At 54.2% G+C, this 14,197-nt stretch overlaps 1 protein-coding gene across 1 annotated transcript; it reads right to left on the bottom strand.

Annotated features, from left to right (window-relative positions):
• Positions 1-4,574: 4,574 nt before the first annotated feature.
• Positions 4,575-13,655, bottom strand: LOC120674981 (ubiquitin recognition factor in ER-associated degradation protein 1-like). The gene is made up of 8 exons (XM_039956072.1): positions 13,583-13,655; positions 13,336-13,467; positions 13,056-13,143; positions 12,931-12,949; positions 11,729-11,835; positions 11,575-11,629; positions 10,783-10,915; positions 4,575-4,939 (listed from the first exon to the last, which is right to left on the bottom strand). The coding sequence occupies exons 1-8, from the start codon at positions 13,653-13,655 to the stop codon at positions 4,575-4,577; spliced, it is 972 nt and encodes a 323-aa protein (XP_039812006.1).
• Positions 13,656-14,197: the final 542 nt, after the last annotated feature.

The raw sequence follows: 14,197 nt of genomic DNA, 5'->3' as shown, positions 1-14,197 counted from the left end.
AAGCTCGCCAGGGGGACACCAGGGTTCCCCCGGCCAAGGATGGTTAGCTGGACCCTACACACGGGGGTCCGGCGGCCACTCCTCTGTCTGAAGGTCCGGACCCCAAACAAGGGGGTTCGGAGGAGCCTCATCCCAGTGGGAGCCCAGAACCGTTGGGGGCCCAAGGACCTGACATGGTGGATAAAGGCGAACTGGACCCGATCGTAAGGGTCCGGACCGTCCAGAAGCCGGTCTACTACATCAGTGAAGTCCTCCACGAGGCGAAGGCCAGGTATCTTGAGACGCATAAGCTTATCTATGCCATACTTATTGCATCCAGGAAACTACGCCATTACTTTCAGGCACACCGAGTTGTCGTAGTGACCTCTTACCCGTTAAGAGCAATCCTACACAACTCCAACGCCACGGGCAACATCGCCAAGTGGGCAGCAGAGTTGGCTGAGTTCCAGCTGGACTTTCAGCCTCGCCATGCGGTCAAGAGCCAGATCCTGGCCAATTTCATAGCGGAATGGACTCCTTCCCCTAGCAATTCTGGGGGTCCGGACCTCAACGCCGGACACCCGGAGCCGGAAGTCAGGGCACCAGTCTTCACCGAGCCCCACTGGACACTCTTCTTCGATGGGTCCGTCCGCAAGAAGTGGGCAGGAGCTGGAGTGGTCCTCATCGACCCAAACGGAGATCAGCTGAAGTACATGGTGCACCTTGAGTTCAAGGCCACCAACAACATGGCGGAGTACGAAGCTCTGATCTTTGGCCTGACACAAGCTTTGTCTCCGGGGGTCCAGCAGCTTCTGGTGAAGGGGGACTCTCAGCTAATCATCAAGCAGGTCCGAGGGGATTGCAGCTGCAACAATCCCCAGCTCGCTGCATACCTCATCCACGTGAGGAAGCTCGAGAAGGACTTCGACGCCATGGAACTGCAACATGTTCCCCGCGAACTCAACTCGGCAGCAGATGATCTCTCCGTGAGAGCATCTACCTGGGCACCCGTGCCCGAGGGCGTCTTCGAAAGATGGCTGCTGAGACCTACCGCCCAGCCTACCGAACTGGGTAAAGGGGATCAAGCTAGCACCTCAAAGCTAGCGGTCCCGGCGGCATTCCACCTGTGGTGCCTGCCCTGGGTTGTGAGCTCTGTCGAGGATCCTGGAGACCCCGTAAAGCCACTCCCACCTGCTCAGGGAAGTCCCGATGCATGGATCTCCGAGATCCGGGGCTACCTGAAAGACAACATCCTCCCTGATGACGATGTGTCCGCTGAGCGCATAGTACGATTGGCTAAACGCTACGCGGTGGTAGAGGGGGATCTCTACCGCCGTGGCGCCAATGGTATCTTCATGCGGTGCATTTCCCAGGGAGAGGGCCGTGAGTTGCTCACGGAGATCCATGGAGGCGAGTGTGGAAGTCATTCCTCATCTCGCACGCTCGTTGGTTAGGCCTTTCGGCATGGCTTCTACTGACCGACAGCACTCCAGGATGCGGCTGAGCTGGTAAAGTCCTACAAAGCATGCCAGTTCCATGCAAAGCAAATACACACACCGGCTCAAGCTCTCCAAATGATCCCGCCCTCATGGCCATTCGCCGTATGGGGTGTGGATATCCTGGGGCCGTTCCCCTGGACCGTCGGCGGGTACCGTTTCCTCTACGTCGCCATCGACAAGTTCACAAAGTGGCCGGAGGTCACCCCTGTGGTAAACATCACCAAAAAATCAGCAGTCGCATTCCTCAAGTCCATTCTGTGCAGATTTGGCATCCCAAACCGCATCATCGATGACAACGGGACCCAATTCAAGAGCATACTCTTCCAAGAGTATTGCGAGGACATCGGCATCCAGCTATACTTTGCGTCCGTAGCACACCCCCGCAGCAATGGACAAGTTGAGAGAGCGAATGCAGAGATCCTCAGGGGACTCAAGACCCGCACCTACAATTTATTGAAGAAGCATGGTGCCAAATGGATTGATGAGCTTCCGTGCGTGCTATGGGGCAATCGGACCACACCCAGCCGAGCCACCGGGGAGACTCCATTCTTCCTGGTCTACGAGGCTGAAGCATGCCTTCCCCCAGAAATTCACCTGGGCTCACCACGGGTCCAGGCTTTTGACGAATCCATGCAGGAACAGCTGTGGCATAACGATGTGGATTTCGTCGACGAACGAAGGTGGCGAGCAGTAATCCGAAATGCACGCTACAACCAGGCGCTCAGGCGCTATCAGTAACGGTTCGTGCATAGTAGGGAGCTCCGGGCTGGCGACCTCGTCCTGAGGAGGATCCTGAACCGAGCAGGGCTCCACAAACTCTCCCTCAGTTGGGAGGGCCCTTCAAGGTTACTGAAGTATGCCGGCCCGGATGCGTTCGCCTTGCCACAGAAGATGGGGTGCCGTTACTCAACCCATGGAATATAGAGCATCTACGTAAGTTTTACACTTAGGCAGAGCAGGGAAATGAATTTTTCCTTTGTAATAAGATAGAATCAGCGTGCGGCTCAGAGCGGTTAGGGTCCGCCCTTGTAAACCCGGCCTCTGGCACCCATCGCATCATCGGCTAGCATTAACGCACGGCCCAGAGTGGTAGAGGTTCACCCTCGTAAACCCGGCCTCTGGCATCCATCGCGCAAGCCATGTATATCAAGTTACAAAGGAAAGATTTTCTCCCAGTTCTGTCTTTGTGTCAAAATTTAATTTCGCATTTCGATTCTCGAGATTTTACTTTTCTAACCCCCGCGCGAACTTCCACTCTAGTCGCTACAGCTAAGATCTGTATTGAGTTGCTGGACTCCTGTACAGGTCTGGACCCTCTTGCTGCCGGGAAAGGGGTCCGGACCCCTAGGGACCTGCTCTGGAGAGGGGGTGCTTGTTTCCTGGGGTGGTCCGGAGTCCTGTGTAGCTGCTTAGCCGGTTTCGTACCCAAAGCCTACACACTCCACCACCCTGTAACGAGTGCTCTAGTACCTGGAGCTGGGAAATTAGGGGTCTGGACCTCATTCCAGCTCAAGAGTTGGCTTCCTAAGTCCTACACGGCATGTCCAGCACCATATCTCAAAGGATCGAGTACGACGGAATGACCTCACCCACTGCTAGGAAGGGTCTGGAGCATCGGAGCCAGGTCCGGTAAAGTCATGTTGTTTCCTGGAGTGGTCCGGAGCCCTGTGTAGCGCCTTAGCCTGGTTCCGCACCCTAAGCCTACACACTCCACCACTCTGCGACAAGCATTGAACTGCCTGGACCTGTGCACACGGAGCTCTGGACCTCGTACTAGCTTGGGGGCCGGTCCAGAATAGGTCCCGCGGGTCTGCTACCAAGCTATGACTTTGAAGTGGTACACAGGTTAAGCCTTGACTGGTGGTAGCTAGCCTCAAACCAATGAGTCTACCTACCAGGGGGGTCCCGGCATCCGCATTAAAGGTTTCATGCAGATCGAGGTCCAGTCTCGGTGGTAGATAGACTCAAAACAACTTAGCCTGTCTCCTAGGGGGCCCGGAGCATTCGCTTTGAGCCAGACATCACGGATCGATTCTGCATGCGTCAAACAGCTAAGTTGCAGTATCATTACTACCATATAAGCGAGCTTGAATCTCCTCTCTGTAGTTCTTTTCCGCTACACAGGGAATAAGACGCTCGTTCGACTTGCAATCTACGTTACGCCTATGCCCAAGCACGCTTGCTCAACCTCATACGGGGGTCCAGAGTGTCTTCTTCGGCTCGGATGGCGGATAGGTCCAAACAACTGAATCTATCTGCCAGAGGGCCAGGGCGCCAGGGTGCTGCATACCGCAAACCAGCAAGTGACAAACAACTAAGTTGAAATTTTCTTCTATTTAAGTTTCAAAAGTATAATGTTTTGTTACATAACACAAAAAACAAAAGAAAAGTACAATGTCCAGCTCAGGAGTCTGCAGGCTCCCGCTTGAAGTAGGAGGCAACGAAGTCGACGACGTCCCGCACGCTTTCCCGGGCGGTGGCCTCTATCTCCGCCACTGGACCATCGACCACGGGGGCTAGCGAGATGGCCGGGTCGTGGCTCCGGAGGCAGGTCAGAATGTGCTCCGCCACCATCCGGATCAGCTCGCGGCCCTCGGCTTCAAGCTGGCCAGCAAGGACCGGCTCCAGACGTCGGAGCCTATCCGAAGCGGTGTTCAGCACTGGGAGGGCGTCAGCAATCGAAGCTGGTGGCTCCGCCACTTGGATTGGGCCCATTCCAAGTGGCACCAGCGCTAAGCTCGCTTCGCCCGCCCAGTCGACGATTCGCTGGGCCCCCACGCGCTGGTACTCCTGCAGCTTCTGGACCGCCTCCTGGACCGCTTCCTGCACCCGGGTGTCCAGTGCTGTCTTGGCCTCCTCCACCACGCGGGACCTCTCCTCGAGCTGGGCCGCCTTCTTCGTCGCCAACTCCTTCAGGTCCTTGAGGGCCTCGCGCTAGCGTTCAAGCTGTTTCTCCATGTTGGCGGCGTGGGATTCCCGCTTACCAAGGGACTTCCTATCCTCCTCCAGCTCTGACTCGGCAACAGCCTGCTTGCTGGCTCTCTCCTGCAGCTGCTCACGACATCCTTGCAGAGTGGCGGAGAGCTTGTCGAGCTCCTACTTCCGGATCTCGAGACCCTGGCTGCGAGTCTCAAGCTCGGACCGCTGGGGCGCGAGGCGAGTCTCAAGTTCGGACCACTGAGCCGCGAGGCTGGCCACCTCATTGGCAAAAGTCTCCTCCCGCTGCGCCAGGGCTTTTTCCCGGCTCACTACTGGGAACTCCCGGTCGAACACCTTCCAAAGATTGGCTCGATAGGCCTCTTGGTCGGCTTTGAGTTTGGACCGGGCGTTCGCAGCTTGGGAGGCTTCGGCCTTCGTGTGCGCCTCTAGGAAGGTGTGCCAGTCGAAGAGGCGCTGGCGCTCGCTCTCCAGAGCAGCACACTCCCGCCAGAAGGCCGCCTCGGCGGAAGAGGTTTCCTCCTCTATCGACCGCCGGACCCGGACCAGCACCCGGGGGAGGGGAGCCGCTTCCTCCTCCGGGGGACCTTTCAGGAGCCGCCTGCCGCAGACCTCCTCTAGCTCTTCCTCTGCCGAAGGTTGAGCACTGAGGGAGGGGACGTCCGGTACAGGTGTCGGGACCTCAGGAGCCAAGGAGCTCACTGTTGCCGCACCTGCTGCCGCTGTGCTCGCCGTTGCAGCGCCCGTCGCCGCTGCGCTCGCCGATGCCAAGTCCGGTGATGGCGCGACTGTCGTCGTAGCCGAGGCCTCGGGGGCCACCGTGTCTAGTGTGGCTGCGCCTGACACTGGTGCATCCGCCGCCACCGCGTCGGGTGTACCTGCGCCTGGCACTGGCGCATCCACCGTCACCGCGTCGGGTGCGGCTGCACCTGACACTGGCGCATCAGCAAAAAGCGGAGCACAGAGAATAAAGGGATTGAACAGAATAACACTAACCCTAAATCGCCGGGTCTCCAGCGTCCACGGAGGCTCGACGACTATTTCTGCTGCCGCTGCTGCTCCCGTGGCGGCAACGGAGGCGCAACCCAAGGCTGCTCCTGCTGTTGCTGCTACCACTGCTGCTCCCGTGGCGGCGACGGAGGCACAACCCGAGGCTGCTCCTGCTGTTGCTGCTGCTGCTGCTCCCGTGGCTGCCGCTGCTGCTGTTGCTACCAGGGGGAGGTATCTCTCGGCAGTGATGGTGGCGGCGCGACCACCCCAGAGGTCCTGCGAGGGCCGGGGGCCCGGGAGCTACCGTGGCCCGCGTCCTCAGCGGTCCTCTGACGCTTCACGGCGGACTCCGTGACTGGGGTCCTGTCTCCCTGGTGCAACCTGCGCCGGCCTGCTTCTCCCGACGACGCACCGGAGCTGCTCCGGGCCTGGCTGGGACCGCTCGTGGCGGCACTACCGGCCATGGCCTGCTTGCCCTTGGCAGTGGGGCCGGACCCCGCGGCGCTCGGCATGGCTTGTTCCCCGGACGCACTAGGGATCCGGAGCCCGCGGTCCGGGTCACCTCCAGTCTGGCGCGCTGCCAGCCCACCATCGTCGAGGGTCGGCAGGATGGCCAGCACCGCGGTCCTCAGGCGTGAGTCCTCGCAGAGGGGGACGACACCCTGAGGGAGGATCAGGTGCTCCGGGATGAAGATTTCCCCCGTCACCGCCCGCACCAGGACCTCCAGGGCTTCCTGGGTCAGGTCGCTCCCCTCTCCGTGGTGGGTCCTGCTGCAGTCATTGAGGCCGGTGAAGCTCCAAGCAGGGCGTGGCTGCTGCTTTAGGGGGGCGATCCGGCGCTTTAGGAAGTCCCCAAGCACGTGCAGCGAGGTGAGGCCGCTCTCAGCTAGCGACCGGATCTTGCTCAGCACGGAGTCGAAATCCGGCGGCAGGGACGGCTTGGCCCTCCAGGACAGACGGTCGGAGGTGGACCCTCGGTCGGCATGACCAAGCGCTCGTTGGCTTCGGTGGTGGCGATCACCCACTCCCGGCGCCACTCCTCCCACTTTCCGCCAACGAGTCCGGGAATGTACGGCGTCCGCAGGTCGCTTCTCGACTGGAAGTAGTACGCCCCGACTTCGTCTTTGCCCTTCCCGGACTTCACCAGGATGAAGAAGTGGCTGAAGAGGATGACGCAGGGCCGCACCCCCACGAACATATCGCACAGGTGCATGAAGATGGCCGTCAGGAGGATGGAGTGCGGCGTGAGGTGTTGAAGCTGGAGGCCGAAATCTTCCAGCAGCAGCAGAAAGAATGAGGAGATCGGCAGCCCCAAGCCGGTGGAGATGTGTGAGATGAACAGCACAAACTCCCCGGCGCGCAGGTTGCCGAGGGGAAGCGAGCCTACTCGAATCCCCAAGCAGTCTCCTGTGCACTCCACCCAAGCAAGCGGCGCACTGTGTTCAGCTCCTCCTCAGTCTGGAAACGGCAGGGATGACCAAGGGATGCCATTTCGCTACGTAGGCGGGGAGCAATCTACGCAGGGAAGCAAGGTGTGAGGGGGCTCGAAGGCAAAGGGACGCAAATGTTGGAAGGAAGAAGGCGAATGCGGGAAAGTGACCGCGGTATGCGGTTCGTCCCTTTATGAAGGCTGACCCAACCGGCGCGACCCGGAACCGTCGCTGGAACCCAAGTGACGCTCGCACTTGGTGTTAACCGCCCAGTCCATGACAAGGGAGCCCAGGCCCGCCTGTCAGGGAGAGCGGGTAACAAACAAAGGTGTGAAAATGCGGGATCTGAACCGTCGCCCGCGCGCGAAGCGAGGCGGGAGCTAGGCTGACGTGCGCGCATTAAGCACTGGCATGACCAAGCTTTTCGGGAACTGCGCCGGTGGTAAATATCCTGTTTACTCCGGCCGCAACAATGCCGAGCGTCGTGCGCGTGACTAGGTAAACCACTGTGCGTGGGGGTCACGAGTCAGTAAGCCATTGCGATGTGATGAGGCAGCAAACAACCCGATGGATGGTCAAAGCCGGTCAAGACCCCTGCAGCAAGAGGCTTCAAGTTATGCAGAGCCAAATCGCAGTAGTGGCCCCACCTGCGGGTTCGTACCTCCCCGAGGCGGGCCCGGGGGCCACTGTGGGTACCCCATAGTAGGGGTACCCACTTCTACTGCAACAAGACAAGACTCGCGTAGTTATCTGTAACTATGCCATAAGGGGCGGAGCAGCCGGGCTCCACGGGTGAGGCTCTTACCTCACCAGGCCAACGGCCCCGGACCCGCTCCCCGCTCTAGGGCGGGACCGGTGACGCCACATGTTCCTGAGAAGGGGAAGCTCTGAGTCGACAGCCGAGGCCGCGGACCCCCCATAGGGGTCCGGAACCTCCCGCGTCCATCCGGGCCTCCCACGCGGGAGAGCCAACATGCCGCCGGGGGGGTCCGGAGCCACCACGTGTCCTGCAGACGCAGGCGCGGCTGGAAGACTCGCCCACCCACCACATTCAATGCGGGTAGATGAGGCGTGCTCTGCTGCCGCGGCTCGCGAGGCAGACTTTGTCAGCCCTCACTGTAGACCACGTATTACCGAGGTACACAGTGCAGCCGCCTGTGCAGCAGCCGCGCAGAGCCCGTCTGCCGCATTAATTGGATGCGACGGCACGGCACTTTTCCATCATGCCGCCTACGCCGTAAGCTACATGGCCCGTTCAGCTACGTGGCAGGCGACGCCGCAAGCTACTCCTGGCGCCGTTTCGACAAGACAGCGCCTGGACATGCTGAACGGGGGATTCCAGGAGTAGGCAAGGAAATCCAAGAGAGAGATCTCTTTCGCCTGCAACACCATAATGTATGAACAATATGTTATTTTGGACTACATCATTGGGCCCATCTGTCGGGGACCCAACGGCTATGTACGCGCCTCCCTTGAGATATAAAAGGGAGGCGCTCGCTGTACACACTGAAGGACATGCAGACGCACGCTGGACTCAGCTCCAAGCTCTTCCAGGATCAAGCAATACAACACATAGTGGGCGTAGGGTATTACGCTCCGGCGGCCCGAACCACTCTAACCTATTGTGTTCATCGTGTTCCTTAGCGAGATCGAACTAGTCCTAGCTAACCCCCGAGTACTCACCCTCTGGGCTTAGGCGGGTGCATTCCGCCACCCGGCTGTGGTTTGCCACACCACGACAATTATGAATAAAAATATGAATATTACACAATAGATCAAGCTCCCAATCTCCTAACTTCTGCTTCGTGCTGAAAAAATATAGCAGCCCACGTTCCACCCCTCCCCACCCGACAGCCCATATGCCGATGAGTGGTCAGGCAGCTAGTGAGCCAGCCTGACCAACAGGCCATAGACATGTGTGTCCCCTCAATGCCTCAATTCCCCTATCCCAGCCGTAAGATCTTAACCCTAGATCTCGATGGCGAGGGCGCGACGAGGCTAGACAAATAGATGGAGATAGGGGCTCGTTGGTCGTGAGGACGGACGACGGTAGGGGCTTCGTGGCCAAGCAGACGAACGACGGCAAGGGCTTGGTAGCCGGGCAAGCCATGGGACGCGGGCAGCGGCCAGGCTAGCACCGCAGCTAGGCAGGGGCACAAGGCGCAGGCGTGCACGGCGTGGTGCGCGTGGCTAGGGTGCGGCACTGCCGCTTCGCCTAGGGTGGCAGGGCCTCCATAGCTCCGCCGTTTCAGCTGTTGTGTCTCTACAGGGGTGAGCGAGCAAGCAGAACAGGTCTAAGTGAAATCAAACCTGAGTGCAGGGTGAGCTGACCAGTTATAAATTCGATCTTTATTTTAAAAATTATCATTGTAATTTTTGAAATTTAAGTTGTCAAAAATAAATTTTACACCTTTTAAAATTTTGAATATCCACCTCACAAATTTTGAACCTGCCCAATACCCCGCATGTCTAAGTTTAGCTGCACGAGAAGCAATAAAGTTAATAAATACACTAGCAGAGACGCACGTGCGACACACACATATTTAAAAAATTACTTATCAAATGTGTTATATCCATAAAACACACGTAGTAGTATCAATTATCCATTGGACATCTTTCCCACGTAGTTTGATATTTGAATGTCTCGCTGCTTATAGCATTTCTAAGCATATACAAAGCAAAAGAATAGTAAGCCATAATAGATTACCTCGGCAAAAAATGTCTCATGTCTTGTATATAGAAACAATGCCTAATAATCATATCTTCCTAAAACTGATAGTAGCTACCTCACGAAAATTTTGTCATGTAGAATAAGTAAATTAAATTTTGTCCTAGTAGGGATGTATTTTAAAAAACCTAATAAACACAAATTTATGCTAAGTAAACAATTTAATCTCATAGAGACTATAATTATTTAGTAGCCAAAAACTTAACCCATGCCACAGTTATTCATATTCAATAATTTAGAGCATGTTTTTAAATATATAGTAAATCAAAATTTTATATCCATACATCAAAAGACAGCCCTCGTATACAATGGAGGAATGACCGAGGAACTCTAAATGATCGAATTACTTATGAAACATAATGTTCGCACTGAAATTTTCCAGTTGCACTAAAAAGATTCTATTAAACATGTTTCATAAAGCACACAAATTTACACATAAAACTCATGGATCTGGACAACATTAATTAATAAAGGGGTCATACGCAAACTGAGATCCGAAATTTTTCTAGCCATCGTTTGAGTAAGTATTCTATAATCTACAATGATGTCCTAGCGCTTTACCAGAATTTTTAAGGATGCGCGTTACGAAAAGGGCATGGTAATAAACAATTGCGACAACATTACAAAATTACCCAAACTATACGTCTCCATGAGGATCTGAACAACTCATAGCCAAATAACACTGGAACTCAACACTATATAAGCAAAAGCATCTGAATTAACTTAGGTAACCAACACACATCCATTACAAAAATCAAAGCGATAATTACAAGTTAGCTAGATGATATACATATTTGTAACCTACATTTTCCTAGAACTACTTGTGTCTTCGTGAAAGAGATCTCTACTAAGACTGATGCTGATCTACCTGAGACACGTAAATCCTTGATGCAGACGTTCTGTTCAAGATGCGCCACTTCAAAAAAAAAATCACAATAAGGAAACACAACAAATTCAAACACAAATGAACAGCTGCATTAACCAAAATAACAAGGCGGCAATCTTGCAGACAAGTTTTCCGCAATATCTGGGTAAACATGGTGCAGCTAATGGTACGCCAAATATAACAATCGCAATAATTTTTTTGGTGTTTGCAATGGCACTTCCAAACCAGGAGTAATATAGAAACAGAGAAGGCTAATAAAGCGTGATGTGTACCAGAACTTAAACATTGTCGGGTCGACGCCGGTGAAATGGGCCGGCTGCCGCGGCTGGTTACCCTGCCTACCCACGGCCACCGGCACAGGCGGCGACTGCTCCACCGGCTTGCTGTCCATCAGCGCCGCGACGCCGGTGAACCGGGGCGGCTTGCCGTTGGCCTGGTTGGCGTCGGGCGCCAGCTCCACGTAGCTCTGTTACGCGGATACTCATAGGAGGTGGCGTATTCGTATCCGATACGTATCGGATACGGATACGCCTCGGATACGTTTCTAGCCGTATTCTGAAAAAACGGATACGTATTTGTTTGGATACGCGTATCCGATACTTTTGGGTCAGATGGGATACAGCCCAAAGCAGTAATCAGCCCACCCAAATGCTGTTTTGGTAGTAAGAGATGATACAAAATGATGAACTTGCTGCAATAGAACTGTAGAACTAGATGAGCAGCAACTGAAGAACCCCTTGTGGAATCAGTTGTGCTTTTAGAGAATGCTAGTTATAGAGGTAATGTTATATGGACATGCAAGTATTGCACATCTGAGTATAGGAAAAGTTATTCAAGAGTACTGAATATCTATGTGATATTTATATATAATTATTAATTATCCTAGCCGTATCCCCGTATCAGTGTTTTTTGGGAAAGTGCGTATCCGCGTATCCGATACGTATCGTATCCGATACCCGTATCAGTATCCGATACCCGTACCAGTATCCGTGTAACATAGCCACATAGTTGAGCGGCGGCGCGAAGTCCACGGCGCAGTCGGTGCCGATGGTTCGGACAGCGTCGGCCGGCAGCGCCTCCAAGCTCCAACACGTCCAGGCAGTACCGCCGCTCGCCCTCCGTTACCACAATCGTCTCGCCGATGGTCAGGCAGATGAACCTGCGGAAGTTGTACTCCAGCCTGCACGGGCAAATTCAGAAGTCAAACGTTAGTTGAATGTTCACCCACAAAGCCTGAAGAAAAACAAAGATCCAAAGCTTTTCGTCGCCAGGCACTGACAGTTCCTTGTGGTGGGAGACATCAAGGAAGTCCGTGGTGTGCGGCTGCAGCTTGCCGAAGGTGGCCGTGGGCAGCAACGTGTTCCTCACCAGCACGAGTTCGTTCTCCTGGACACACAGCAGAGACGGAAGCAACGTCAGTTTCGTTTCACGCGATTGAAAAACATCATCCAAGAACTGCTGCGAACCTGCAACTCTGCATCAGAGATAGATGCTCACCCTGGTCGGTATGTGTTAGGAAACCCTACGCTAGCGATAAGGGTCTCATGCCTGCAGATGATCATGGAGCGTTACTTCTCGACGCGCAGTGCAGTGGAAGATGCGTTGGAGTAGACTTGTCCAACGTAGGCACACGTCGATGAAGAGGAAGTAGATTGCAGCTCGCGGTTCCTCCTTCTAATCCCGCCGATCAACACCACAGCAATGCAGCGGCGCCTCCTCGGAGTCCACACGTACGGGACGGGAACACTGTGCGCCGGTGTGCTAGTACTGCGTGCGCGGCTAGGGTTTCGTGGAGAGGTAGAGGGGGCAGCGGCTAGGGCTTGTCACGTGTAGGTTATGGCGCCCAGAGCCCCGCCCCTCTATATATAGACCCCGCAAATGGGCCATCACGTCGGAAGCCCATTAGGGTTCTAATCCTACTCGGATCATATCCAGCCCACGAGTGATTGGCTTAAGGGCACATCCCAACAATCTCCCACTTGCACTAGAGACAATCACATAGGCAAGTTTTCATTCCAACCCATTAAGTGTGTGACCTGTAAGGTTTATGTGTGAGTAGCTGTGTTGCAAGAACTATTCTTACACTAATCAGTAGAGGCACCTAGCAGGGCGTACTGACTCTCACACACATGTAAAGATCATATATGCAGAACTTTTTGATATACGAATTCACTAATCCCTTTGCCTCAGGATACCAGTCAAGCTCAAGGCGAGTCCTGTGCCACCCTTGTGATAGCTTGACCACTTAACTCGATCTTGGAGCGGATTACAATTTATGACTAACCTTTTAGTCACTTTGTGATTAACTCTTTAATCACTTTGGCATGGCCATGCACTTTCTTAATCCAACCGCATCGAGGGGCCCAGAGATATCTCTCCCGTTATCTAGGAGGGGCAAATTCCATCTTGATCCGCACACATCCCATCCCGTTCTATGATTCATGATACACCCAGAGACTACTTTTATAGCCACCCAGTTACAGAGTGGTGTTTGGCAGCTCTAAAGTGCACAATTACGCATAGTGAGAAATAATGGCGATCTTAGGTCTAAGGATTCAGCAAGTATATCACTCGAGATCATCTGATGGCACATTTAAGATAACTACCTCTGCAGTGTCTCGAGGTGGGTCAATCCAACACCATGTTTCCTAACATGTGTCCACATTATTGATCTGGTATCTCCATATCTATGATCTGTGAAATATGATCATCAATCAATACATGTGCTGGTTTTTAAACTATTATTGTTCCTCATAATAGTGAAAACCAGGGCTCATTTAGAACAACAATAAAACAAGAGAGTTTCACAAACAAGTCACCTACTTGTTAAACAATGTAAATAATTATCATTCAGGGAACAAATAACATTTTATTAAAAGAAGTCACCTTCCTCGGCGATGAACCCGTGCACGCTGCAGTGTGTGACGCACTCCGTGCTGGGATTCTGGATCTGGAACAGTATCAGGTACTCGACGTTGAGGCTGCTAATGCAATCAAGGGCAGATGGCGGCATGATAACTGCATGATTACACGCAACATCATCAGAAGATTAAAAAGATAGAATCAGAGCACGTCTCGGCGGTCAGCAGGAAAGAAATCAGAGAAAGAAACACATTACAAAGCTTAGGCTTACCCCAGTTCCCGTCCTCATCGACGTTCTTAAGAGAGACATCGACAGGCAGTGGTAGTACTGCACAAACGTCCATGGTGCAGGTTGAGGTACTCCGGGAAATCCTGCGCGTGAAGAACACATTAGTTGAAGATCAAGTTCGTGCTCCCCAAATTGACAAACTACCGGAGGTGACTTATTATCTTGGATACACTACAGCAAGGAGGCTAACCAATCAATGTATTTTGCTGCATTGCAGAATAATCCACAACCGACTCGATCTCGCTCTCCTTCGGTGGTTGAGGGGTCGCCGCCGCCTGTCCACACCGTATCTTACGCAACCCGCGGATTCCAGCGAGAAACCCCGCGAACGGCGCAGTGCCGCAGTGACGTCCCGGCCTCCGACGACGCGCTCTGTGTCATCGCGGGCGCCGGCCACCGTGACAGTCCTCTGGCTAATTGTGCGTGCGTCTCCCTGGCCAGCCCGCCGGTGGCCACGCCGTTCATGGGAAGATGTCAGAGTTCTCTGTAGGCGCGCGATCAAGGGATTCTGACGATGGTAAATCTTACAGAAGGAAACCCCGTGATCAGAGGATTGTCGTCCGTGGATACCCAGAAAATTTTGAATGAAGGTGGGTA

Source organism: Panicum virgatum, chromosome 5N, assembly GCF_016808335.1.
Source record: "Panicum virgatum strain AP13 chromosome 5N, P.virgatum_v5, whole genome shotgun sequence".
NCBI lineage: Eukaryota > Viridiplantae > Streptophyta > Magnoliopsida > Poales > Poaceae > Panicum > Panicum virgatum.
The sequence above is the reverse complement of the archived record's forward strand: the minus strand, read 5'-3'. Positions and strand labels throughout refer to the sequence as shown.

Excerpts from the sequence above, each read along its gene's own strand:
- LOC120674981 (XM_039956072.1), bottom strand. The coding sequence starts at position 13,655 with ATGGACGTTTGTGCAGTACTACCACTGCCTGTCGATGTCTCTCTTAAG. Across the intron at positions 11,630-11,728 it reads GTCTCCCACCACAAGGAACT|GCTGGAGTACAACTTCCGCA; the intron begins GTCAGTGCCTGG and ends TTGCCCGTGCAG. Across the intron at positions 4,940-10,782 it reads GGTGGCCGTGGGTAGGCAGG|AGGAGGAAACCTCTTCCGCC; the intron begins GTAACCAGCCGC and ends GGCGGTCGATAG.